The following is a 12,500-nucleotide window of genomic DNA, read 5'->3' on the forward strand; positions in this document are numbered from 1 at the left end:
TTATCTTTATTATTATATTTATTTGCTTAGTTTTTGGGTTGCATCAGTTTCCATCTCACCTTCGTGGATACATGCACCCCGGAGGAGGATACGTGCGAAGAGACAAGAGAGTTAAACGAATCCAAGGCAAGGCGGGGGGGGGGGGCAAGGGTTGTACGGGGCGGAATAAATGTGACGAATGAAAGGTCGGAGAAGAGCTTGGTGGATTGTTTGTGCGCTGGTTTATATGCGCTTCTGAAGGGGGCGGGGGAGGCGAGGGGTGAGTTTCAGGGAATACGCGGATGGAAATTGACGGAAAATAGGGCAAGGGAGGGGAGGGGGAGAAGGGAAGGCTTGAGAGAAGAAGGAGGAAGTTGGGGCAATATGGAGGACGGGAAGTGGGGAGATAAGCGGAATTATGCATAACCGTTTGGATAAGGAGATAAGGTATTTAGCGACCAGGGTGAGGCAGGGATGCTGTTGCTGAAGGGAGATGAAGACGACTAACAAATATGATTCATAGGCCTAACGTTACGGCGAAGAGAGGAAAAGGGAAAATGATAAGCAGATTATGACAACAAAAACATCTACGTCTGAAGTTTCATCTAAAAAGAAATAAAGAAATGACAACTCGGCATTGTATGAAAATAATGTTGATAATAATAATTAAAATAGCTCGAATAATGATGATGATGATTGTACTAGTAGTAATGGTAGTATAAGTAACCATACACCTCATAGAAATATATTTTGAAAGCGCTAAGGTCGGGCCGTGAATTAAGCAGCTTAAGGTGTCCCCGTCAGAGGGAAGGTATTTACGACAGGAAGGGGGGGGGGTGACATAAGGGAGGTGTGGGTAGATCAGGGATAAGGGGGGGGGCGGATGGTCTCCTGTCGCAACAGGAAAAGACCAACATACCTGGACAGATTACGGCCATCTTAGTATCGACCTTTTTAACCCCTCGACCTATCGTCCATGCTGTTGCTTCCCGACCTGTTGAAGGATTAGTGGAGGCAGTTAGCGAGCAGAGATTGGTCGAAGGGAGGAGGGATAAAGGGAGGGAAAGAGGGGGAGAGGAAAGGCAGTATTTAAAACGACCGGTCAGGTAGATTGAAATGTTTGGGAAGGAGAAGTCTGCTTCATAATTTTCAGTTCATATGGAAAGAAAGAGTGTTTTATTTCAATTACTATTCACTACTCAGCATTATTGTTGTGATCATATCTTTTTTGCAATGTGTTATTTCATTCTCTTACTTGTTTCTCATTTTCCTCTTATTTTATATATATATATATATATATATATATATATATATATATAATATATATATTATTATTATTATTATTATTATTATTATTTTTAAGATTACTGTAGACTTTAGCCAGTCTCTCCATTTCCCCCCGAGATTCACTAAAATAAAAGAAGGCAAACTTTGAAAGAGATTTCACCCCCTTCCCCTTTTCTCATTATGTAGTTAATAATGAGTTGGGAAATTTATCCAGAGTTTCCGTTTGTTGCTTCATATTAAAAGTTATTTGTTTGGCGACTCACCTTTAAAGTCTCCTTTGCAGACTTATTTCCTCACAAGTTGTCATCAAGCCACTCGACCAAACTTTTCTTTTTGGTCATTTGCAAAACAATTGTAGGGCCGTTAATGATTTATCACTCATAGAGCCACATTTGCAGAGCCCTAATTTTAAAATAATTACTTGGTCCTCATTCTCCCCTTTCTTGCTTCCTCCTCCTCCTTATCATCCCCTCCTTCATGCCTCCTTGTGCTCCTGTCGTCCCAGCTTCCCTTCCTTCCTTCCTGTCCCGTGCCACCCTAGCCGGCGGAGCTGAAGCCTGGGGCCCAGAAAGGCCGTTTCGCAAGACCAATTACCCAACACGTTTTCTTTGGGCTGAGGCTGAGGGGAGGGGGGGACTCTTTTAGACATCGTTTCGTTTCGGAAATTCTATAATAGCGTTCCTTTTGAGTCCATAGCTGAAGGGTCGACTCCTGATTTATTGAGTCGAGCTTTTTTATATCATCACCATAGAGAATGTGTATTAAAAGTTGTGGTTATGGAATTGATCATATCGATTTTTTAAAGTAAATTTTGCTTGAACGTATATTGAAGATAATAGATCCATTATATAATTCGTCCTTCTCCTTTCCTGTCTTTTTATGGACCAGAACTCTTCGTATTATATGAACTTCTCCAAAAACTCTAAAACGGAAAGGAAAACGTCATCCAACCCACAAAAAAAGTTTAGCCCCGTCCTCTCTTAAATTCTTCGCGACGGAATTACTCGATCCGCCTGTAATTCAATCGAGATCCAAAGTCGGCGGATTTAGAAAAGACCCGGATTTTTTTTACTCTCACTTTTTTTTTAATTTCACATATTTTGCCACCTTCTTTGTCGCCGTTCAAAAGCTATACGAATTGGCCTGGCCTCGAAAAAAGCTGGCTGATGATTCATCCACGAAATTTCAATCTGTTTGTGATCCCGAGATGGTGCTGTGGAACCCCTGACTCGGCGGGGGAAAGTTACGTTAACAAGTGTTGTCTGATGCTGATGACACAGACGGCGAGCGAGGGTTTCCATGTCCATGTCTTCTTTTTACCCCTGTGACTCTATTTCCCTCTCTCTCTCTCTCTCTCTCTCTCTCTCTCTCTCTCTCTCTCTCTCTCTCTCTCTCTCTCTCTCTCTCTTTTAGCCTTTCTTCTCTTTCATTTTTTTATGTATAGCGGCCATAACCCTCTTTCCCCTTCCTCCTCCGTTTCTTCTCTCTTCTTCTATTTCCACTTCGCAGTAAATTGCTTCTGGTTTATGGCATTCGAGGACGGAGCTTACGGCTTGAAGGAAGGGAGAGAGAGAGAGAGAGAGAGAGAGAGAGAGAGAGAGAGAGAGAGAGAGAGAGAGAGAGAGAGAGAGAGAGAGAGAGAGAGAGAAAATCTAAAGCGAATCAGGGATTCAGACCGAGAGCCGGAGACGAGGTCGCCGAAGGAAGCAGTTCGCCGCGACGACACGAGATCTTCTCCTAATTACGTATCCGCATGAAACTAATCCTTTTAAAGCGAACTTCGGAATCCCTTCCTATCCTTCGGACTTCGGATAAGCCAATCCCCAGGAACTCGGCTCCGTTATTGGAAGGAAAGTCTCTGGGCCGTGAGAACGTCGAAGGAAGTCAATAATGTTAATAACAACAAAAATAATAATAATAATAATAATAATAATAATAATAGTAATGATGATGATGATGATGATGATAGTAATAATAATGATAAAAGGAGAAGCTTGAAGAATTAAATAAAAAGTGATATGATTTAATAAGAGAGATTTTATAAAGGTACGTCAGTCGTCATAGATAAGTCCCTTTACCAGATGGCATGCGATTTTTCTTCATTATATTTCCATTTTTAATTAGGAGGCGCCCCGGAGACTCGAGCGAGAGAACTAATGAGGTTACGCAGGTGCACCGGGAATACTAGCGCTTTCCTCACATCATGGTCCATCAAAATCCATGTGATATTTCCTTTTTTTCTTTGGTCTTGTGAGTGTTTAGAATGTTTAAAGAGTTCGTTTATGAAAGGGGAGAAAGTCTTACACTATTAGAAATGGTCATTAGAGGTTTCTCCATTTTCCTTTCAGTTTCTTTAGATGTATTCTTATTCTGGTAGTAAAGTTAACCTTGTAATTCGCCGTGATGCCACCATCACAAAATGAAGAAAAGACGAAAGATATCGTTCCCCACGTCTAAATTTAGCCATCCATTTTAAGCATAAGACACTTTTGTTTTTCCTATGCAAATGTCTACCAGGAAACAAATTCACTTTTCCTTCTCTGTCAGGAAAGAAGGACTATGTATCTCTTTTTCCCTGTGACATAGAAATGCATGGCATCACAAATGCAGAGAGGAGAGAAGAGGAAACCTGGGAGCATTAAGATGCTGCGTCAATCAGATCGTAGGTGTCGAGAAATGGCTCCTCTCATTCTTTTATTCTCATTTAATCTTCCTTTTGGTTTCTCTCTCTTCACATATTTTGCTCGCCTGTGCCATATATTTCTCCCTACCTTCTCGTCCTTTCCCTTTACCTTATGATCCCCTTCTCTTTCTTGCCTCTTTCCTTGGTCTGTTCTTTCCTACCACCTATTTTCCCTCGCTCTCCTCTATGCACACCCTTTTCTCTCCCTCTCTTCCTTTCCTCTCACCTCCTTCCTTCCATCCTTTTCTTTCTCCTTTCTCCCGAACCGTTTCCGCGGAGATCGAACACGGCGAAGATTATGGGAGGAGACGGGGAAGGGGGGGGGGGGTGTTGCGGTAATCACCGGTGATTTTTTACGATGATTTGGTGATTTAAGGTTTAATGAGAGCAGATGAAGACAGAACAGAAATAAATGATCCAGGAGTTACGTATATGTATACACACACACACACACACACACACACACACACACACACACACACACACACACACACACACACACACACATATATATATATATATATATATATATATATATATATATATATATATATATATATATATATATATATGACATGAGAATTTTTTACGGTGTGTCTGTTAACGTTATACAAATATTAACCGAAAGCAAAATACACCAAGTAGATCGAAATGTATAGAAATAGTTAAAATGGGCAAAGGTGAACGAAGGTGGGTTAATGAGACAAGGCGAAGGTGATGGGGGATGGGCGTAATAGGGGGCGGGGATGAGGGGGGGGGGCGAGGCGACTAATTATCACTTAGAGGATGAAGGATGTAAGGGAGAGAAAGGTATGGGTCGACATTTTAAGAGGAAGGAATAAATCACCGTGTGGGGGAAAATAAGAATAAAAAGAAGGATTGCCGGGAGGGAAAATAGCCACAAAAATTATAGTTTTTTTTGAAAGACGACGAAGCAAAGAAAGAAAAGAAGAGAGAGAAGGGTCTTTCCACCCCACCCCCTCCATACAAAGGCAGACATATTTGTTCGTGTTAATTGCTCTAACAAATAAAGGGATATTCGGGCAGACGCCATCTGTTGAGCATATCCGGAGTCTATCTCGTAGTGGTCCGGCGCAATATATGGCCGAAAACGAGCTCGGTTTACACATCTCGGGAATCACATCAAAGGCCTGATAGAGTTTCCTCGCCGTTTAGTTCCGAAATAAATGGGGTTTCGAGAGTCTTTTATTCGTGTATTATTTATGGGGTCTAATTACACAGTCAGGCAATGGGAAGGAGGAACCGCGTCGAGAGGGAGATATTCTTCTATGGGAATTTCCTACTCTCTCTCTCTCCCTTCCTTTCTTGCTCGAAGACTGATTGTTTAACTCAAGATTGTGTTACAAAAGAGTAGGGAGGGGGAGGGAAAATTAACGAAGCAATCTCTCTCTCTCTCTCTCTCTCTCTCTCTCTCTCTCTCTCTCTCTCTCTCTCTCTCTCTCTCTCTCTCTCTCTCTCTTCATCTTATAATATAATATATATATATATATATATATATATATATGTATAATATATATATATATATATATATATATAATCTATCTATCTAATTATCTATCTATCTATCTCTATCTATCTATCTATCTCCATCTCTATTTATATATTTCTGTCTCTATCTATCCTTCTCTATCTACCTCTTGGATTATTGTTTTTGCTAACATGGACATTTCCGCCAGGCCCAAGCAGGCTCGAAGGAGGAAAGTGTAAAGAGGGTTTTCGAAAGATCGTAAGAGCAGATAACCCCCCTCCCCTTTTTCCCCGCCATTCCGCCCTGCCCCTCCCCTTCCTTTTTAAACATTTTCGTGAATTCTGTAAAGTATTTCTTGACGTGGAGGTGATTAATAGCCAGGGGGGCGGAGATAAAAGGATTGGAAATATATCTCCACGCATTGTACGTACACACACGCTTCACAGGAAATATGGAGGTACCTTCACGTGGCTTCCCACAAGGCCATTCGCAGCAATTTTCTCTGAAGGCAATTGCTGACATAGATAATTCAAGGCGGGTATTCATCCAGAGGTATGCATGTGTGAATATAGGTTATATATGTACAGAGCCTGTGCGTTTTACGTGCATGTTTTGCTTAAATGTGTGAATTTATCGCAATATCAGATTACATACATACATTCATACATACATACATACATACATACATACATACATACATACATACATACATACATACATACATACATACATACATACATACATACATACATATACACACGAGTGTGTGTGTGTGTGTGTGTGTAGGAAATAGATCCATCACAATGGACCAGGCTATCTGTAGCTCAGTTCCCGGCAATCTCCAAGCAAAACAACAGACGGTTATTTCCCGTTCCCTTTCGATCTCCGTTCGTAGAAATCCTAGGATTGATCTGGATTCACGCTCGTTCTGCATAAATACCCCTTCCCACCCCCGTCTCCCACTGCTTCCCAGTAAGACAGCAGAAGTTGTGACCTCCATACGGTTCTATTGATAACTAATTGAAAAAAAGAGGAAAAAGTAATAACAAGTACGAATTCCATGGGAATTTCCCACGCTCCCTCCCCCTCCCTTTCACTCCCTTCCTTTCCTCCTCTTCCTCTTCTCCCGGTATCACTCCTTTCTCCCTTTTCCCTCTCCATCATCTTCATCCCAATCTCTCTCTCTCTCTCTCTCTCTCTCTCTCTCTCTCTCTCTCTCTCTCTCTCTCTCTCTCTCTCTCTCTCTTCCCTTAGCCAGCTTTCCATGGCGCGAGGAAATGTTACAAGGCTGTGAATGACTCCATCGAACTTTGATCCTGGTAATTTTTTTTCTTTTTTTACGATGGGAAAAGTACGGTCGGAACTTCGCATGGCTGTCATTGGGGGCTTTTTCGCGAATGAGGAGGTGAAATGAAGACAATGGAGAGTGAGAATGGCGGTTGAGGTTACATGTCACGTCGTGCCTGATCCAGTGCTTGTTATTATTATTATATGTATTATTGTTATTACTTTTATCATCGTCGTCGTTATTGTTATTATTATTATTATTATTATTATTATTATTATTATTATTTTATTATGAACATTACGGTAATGATGATTATTATTTATTCATTTATTCATTTACTTATATGCTTTTCAGCTTCGGCTGTTGTTGATTTACTTTATCTGGGATAAGTGTGAGGCTGTGGCATAAAATGGTTTATATAGTGTTTACAGACCCCACGACGTAGAGGCAGTGGATAGGGTGAATGCCAGCGTCCCTCCTGCTTTTCCTCCGAGTCAATTTCCTGAAAACATGTCCATCAGTATTTTCATTCCAATATAGCAATTTTTGGAACTATATTTTTCTTTTCGTTCCCTCTGCCTGCCTTTCCAAACCCACCGATGTTAGTTTCTATCGCGTCCCTTCTCTCCTCCCCTTTGCTTCATCTCCCCTCCACGAATCTTTATTACTCCTGTCTCTTTCCCCACTCCTCCACTCCCCCATTCTCCCACCCCCTTCCTTCCAGCCTCCCATTTTCTTTCATGTCTATTTTGTCTTTTCGAACACTATCTCTTCCTCTTCTCCCTCCCTCCCTCCTATCTCCTCGCTTTCCTCTTCGTCCTTCCTTTCCTCCTTTCCCGTGTGTATCTTTGCCTGCTTCCCCTCGCAGCGTCCGCATTTTGCCTGCCTGCCAGACACAGTAGCGAGCGGCTGGCCTTATCCGTCTCCTCATGAATTCTAAACAGGACTAGAAATTGTCTGTCTATCGCTTGACTGACCGTCTCGACAAACCTTGTAATTGGTTCCCAGTGCTTGTTCGTCATACAACAGAAATAACACGAGAAGAAGAAGAAGAAGAAGAAGAAGGAGGAGGAGGAGGAGGAGGAAGAAAAGTAGAGGAAATAGAGGAAAAACACATACTGGCCGTGATCTTGATTTTAAGTAAAAAGTTTTTTATTTTGTTGTTTGGTGAGAAGCAACACATTAGTCACGTCAGCCTTGTGCTACTGCAGTACTGGTGTTGGTTCCGTTTGCTTCCCGGTGAAACAGGATTTCAGGGATGAGAGCTTTTCGACAGATATAAATTCAAGGGGATTTGTTATTTTGGAGGAAACGCGTATAATGTTGGACATATTATGCATTCCGCTTTTCCCTTAATGTTTTGGACTCGCTCCGGCTGCGTGCAGTGCAAATGCTGGAGTTATCCGCGTGTTTTGGAATAATTGACACTGTATCAGATACCTGATAATGGTAGATACTATGCTAGCTGTTACAACATTTATTCGGTTCTGTGTTTGAATGTAAACATATTCATTTATGATTTTAGTGTATAGATATATTTTCAATGGCAGAATCACATTTGCATATCAAATTCCTGATTGTTTTGCCTAAATGATGTTGAATGATGTAAATGCGTTGGCGGGAGCCGCGGAGCCTGCGAGCTGTTGTTTTGAACGCTGCTTTCTCTTTTTCCCTGTTGTCTTCTCTCTTTTCTTCCCTTCTTTCCTACTCCATTTTCTTCTCTTCTCTCCTTCTCTCGCGCTCTCTTTCTCTTATTTTCTTACATCCTGTTCCCCCCCCCCCTTCCGTCCCCTCCCTCTGTCCCCAAAGATGAGACAGCGTATGACAGATAAGCGGCGGGACATCGGCGGAGGTGTGGCCGCGGTGCGGTATTCGCCGCAAACAGCCTCGGGTCGCGGGTAATGATCCAAAATCAGCGGCTGGGGATCGTAATTTCCTCGAGGGCGGGCGGGTAGGGGGTCATTGGAAGGTGCCCCTTGGCCCACCTACCCATTACCCGACCCTCCACGCCCACGGGACCGAACCGCACCGATGTCCCCCTCCGCCCCCAACCGCCCACGCCCATGTAACGGCGCTTCGTCCTTCTCTCCCTCTCCCCCCTCCCCCGCCCTCCCCCGCCACCCTCTTATACTTACCGCTGACTTCTCGCCAATCCCGTGACGCCTGCGCACTGACGGCGTGCCCCTGGATCAGAAATGTGCGGGAAATGCAACACCTACTCTCAGATAACACCAACTTTATTTTTAGTGTATATTAGGACTAGAGTAAGGTGTAAGTGAGCCTATGATTTTGAATTGCGAAACTCACGGTATTTCCTTTTCCTTCCACAGAGTGTGCTCACAGAATTCTCGAACGTTCTGTGGACGACCACGGGCGGCCGGGCGTCGCTGAGGGAAGTGACCGTCGCACTGCCCCGCTCCTGGAAGATGGACGCCCTCACCTGCTCCCTGCTGTCCCCCCTCACGACGTCGGCGACCCCCAACCAGGCGCACATCCGCGTCACGTCCCCCCACCCCGTGTTCGGAAATCGCCCGTGGACGCAGCAGAGCCAGGGCTGCGGGCGGCAGGGCGACTACATCCAGATGGGCGGTGATTTCCTTCGCGCGACGACCAACGACAGCTACGTGTACGCCGCCCGCCTGCTGGTGGCCGAGTGGGTGAAGTTCCGATGGGGCGTGTTCGAGGAGCGAGGCTACAAGAACGACCCCCTGTACCCCACGACATTCCGCGACCCCAAGACAAACAGCCCACGCCCCAACCGGTGCAGCACCCACAGCATTACGCCCGCACCATTCTGCTCCACGGCCGCCCACACCCCCGAGGCGCCCACCAAGCACAACGCGCAGTGCGGCGGACGTGCAGCCTGGGATATCATCCTCCAGTCGCAGGATTTCATCGAAGGAAGGTAAGGAAAAAACAGGCATGTTTGAAAGGATTGGAATATTGGAAATGACGGGCGTTATTGATTTTTCCTGGATGTGATTTGTGGCGAGGAATACATGTGTCCCAATAATGTTTTCCAGGAACGAGCCGTCCAACGCCACCGCCCCGCTCCTGCCCTCGTTCAAGTTCGTGCAGGAGACCGCCCCTCGCATCGTGCTGGTGGTGGAGGACACGGCCGCCATGAACCTGCAGCGCCGCTGGGAGTTCGTCCGGAAAGCAGTGCGTCGCGTGGTAGTGTACGACGTGCCCGACGGCGCCTACGTCTCGCTCGTCGTGTTCAATTCGGTCGCCCAAACGGCAGCGCCTCTGCTCAAGATGGACTCTCTCTCCGACGTCCGCCAGCGCGTGGGCTCGTCCCTGCCGCGCAACCCCTCCCGCGTCCCCGAGAGCCACAAGTGTGTGTTGTGCGCCCTCCAGGAGGCGCTGCGGGCCTTCTCCTCCGACCCCGCAGGTGCCGAGGGAGCCACCATCATCCTGGTAACCACGGGGAAGGGCGCGGCCCCCCAGAGTGACCTCAATGAAATGTCCCGCCTGGCCAACTCGAGAGGCGTGAGGATCGACACCGTCCTGTACCCGATGACTGAGCGGCGCGGAGGCCCGTCCGCCTCGCACGGCCTAGAGACCCTGGTGGCAGACACCCGCGGCTCCTCCTTCACCGTGATGGACGAGGGCGTCGGCAACGACTCCAAAGTGAGCATGATGGTGGCGCTGATGGACGCCCTTTTGGCAGCCGTGCGCCGCAGCGCTCCTCCCGCCGCACCAGGCGCCCCCGTCATCATCCACAGCCGGCCGTATCCCGGCGGCATCGCATCCATGGCCTCGGGTACCTTCACCCTGGACGAGTCCCTGGGGCCCAGCGCGCGCTTCTCCATCTACTACTACGACCTGAACCACGTGGGCAACACTGTGAAGCTGACGACGCCCTCCGGCCAAACCATCGCTTCCGTCAACATGCAGGAGGAGGACGGCGACGCCAACGTCATCTTCGTGAACATCCCGAAGGCGGAGCGCGGGCTCTGGCACTACCAGGTGGAGAACCGCGCTGACTCGCACCAGGGGCTGCACATCCAGGTGACGGGCACGGAGAGCGAGGAACGTAAGATCAGCCTGCGCCTGTGGACCAGCCTGCCGAATACGCCCATCAATGCCACCGACCCTTCGGTGCCTGTCATCATCTACGCGGAGGTCAAGGACGACGAAGTGCCCATCCTCAACGCGAAGGTTACGGCCAAGCTGCAGCGCCTCGGCACCAACGCCACGGGGAGCAACTACGACCCGATCTACGTGGACCTCTTCGATAATGGATTCGGAGGTAAATATCTCGTTAACGTTTTCCTATATGCTTTTCGCTAATTTGTCTGAGTTTAATGGAATAGAATATGTATAAGTATGTACGTCGGCGACATCTAATCCCTGGCCTCTCCTCCCAGACCCCGACATCACGGGCGGCGACGGTGTCTACTCGCGTTACCTGCCGGCGCTGCAGGGCGGCCCCGGCCACTACGAGCTCAGCGTCAACGTCGACCACAACAGCGGCCTCGCCCTCGCGCCCATCAACGACGCCTTCACACGCCCGCTGCGCATCTACTCGGACAAAGAGAAGCAGACGTGCTGCGGCAGCGTGATCCGTTACGACCACGTGAAGCCCGTGGCGCAGTTCCAGCGCTCGACGACTTACGGCGTGTTGGACGTTGTCTCGCGGCGCCCGCCCGTCGACCTCGTGCCGCCTACGCGTATCCTGGACCTCCGCACCTTCGTCAACCTCACCACCCGTGAGGTGTCGCTGCGCTGGACGGCCCCCGGCGATGACTACGACTGGGACCGCGCTCACCACTATGAGGCGAAGCTGGCCAGCTCGTGGGCGGAGGCAAAGGCCTTCGAGGGCCAGCGGATCTCCGGCATGCCCGCACCCGTCATGGTGGGCACGGAGCAGGCCGTGTCAATCCAGGTGGACACCTACGACCAGCTGGTGTACGTGGTCATCCGCGCCGTTGACGAGGCGGGTAATCGCGGCGGTGTGAGCAACATCGCGGCCCTGTGGGTGCCGCAGCCGCCCACAACACCGCCCATAGTGACCAGCCCGCGCACACTGGCGCCCTCGAGCGACCCAAGCGAGCCTTTGGGGCGCGGCATCACCCAGCCCGTGCGAGTGGCCGGCCTCAACCTGGAGGACATGGCTGTGATCATCGGGTCGGTGGGCGGCTTCCTGATCATCGTGGCCGTTCTGGCCACCTTTTGCTACTGCCACGTGGCCCGCCGACGGCGCCACCAGCACAAGAAGGACACCGAGAAGATCGAGGCTAACAGGAACGTCATCATCAAAACGAACTCGACGCTCATGGTGGACCAGGACGAGAGCCAGGACTCGGTGGACAGCGCAGTCAAGGAGGAGGTGGTCACCACCAAGGATGGTCGTCCGCTGTCGCCCATGCAGTCGTGGGGCGCGTCCAAGTTGCTGCAGGAGCACGAACGGCGCTTCTCCGTGACGAGTGGGCCCCTAGTGGAAGCCGCCGGCACGCTGGCGCACTACCAGAGCCTACAAGAGCCGTTCCCCGACGTGACCCTGACTGGCACTCACTCTTACCCCAGCTCGCAGACGCCCTCCACCACCCACTCCGACCCGCCCGCCTACCAGCCTCCTTACACCACTGCAGACGCGTACGCCGCCTACCCGTACCCCTACCACCCAGGCTACAGCCACGAGGAGCTGCCCCCATACACGCCCGGCCTGTCCTCCCAGTCGTCGCAGGCCTCGACGGCGTACACGCATGAAATGGCCTCGCAGCCGTCCGAGCTGGCGTACCCGGTCGACGCGTCCGCCTTCCAGCCCG

The 12,500-nt window shown here is 48.6% G+C and overlaps 1 protein-coding gene across 1 annotated transcript in view; it reads left to right on the top strand.

The window, feature by feature from the left end:
* LOC119572314 (calcium-activated chloride channel regulator 1-like) overlaps positions 1 to 12,500 on the top strand; it is a 19,100-nt gene that overhangs the window by 5,989 nt on the left and 611 nt on the right. The window contains exons 2-4 of the mRNA XM_037919353.1: positions 9,057 to 9,631; positions 9,750 to 10,981; positions 11,100 to 12,500. The exon at positions 11,100 to 12,500 is cut by the window's right edge and continues 611 nt beyond it. Coding sequence (XP_037775281.1) covers positions 9,057 to 9,631; positions 9,750 to 10,981; positions 11,100 to 12,500 — 3,208 coding nt within the window. The remainder of the gene's footprint in view (positions 1 to 9,056; positions 9,632 to 9,749; positions 10,982 to 11,099) is intronic.

This window comes from Penaeus monodon, chromosome 1, assembly GCF_015228065.2.
Source record: "Penaeus monodon isolate SGIC_2016 chromosome 1, NSTDA_Pmon_1, whole genome shotgun sequence".
NCBI lineage: Eukaryota > Metazoa > Arthropoda > Malacostraca > Decapoda > Penaeidae > Penaeus > Penaeus monodon.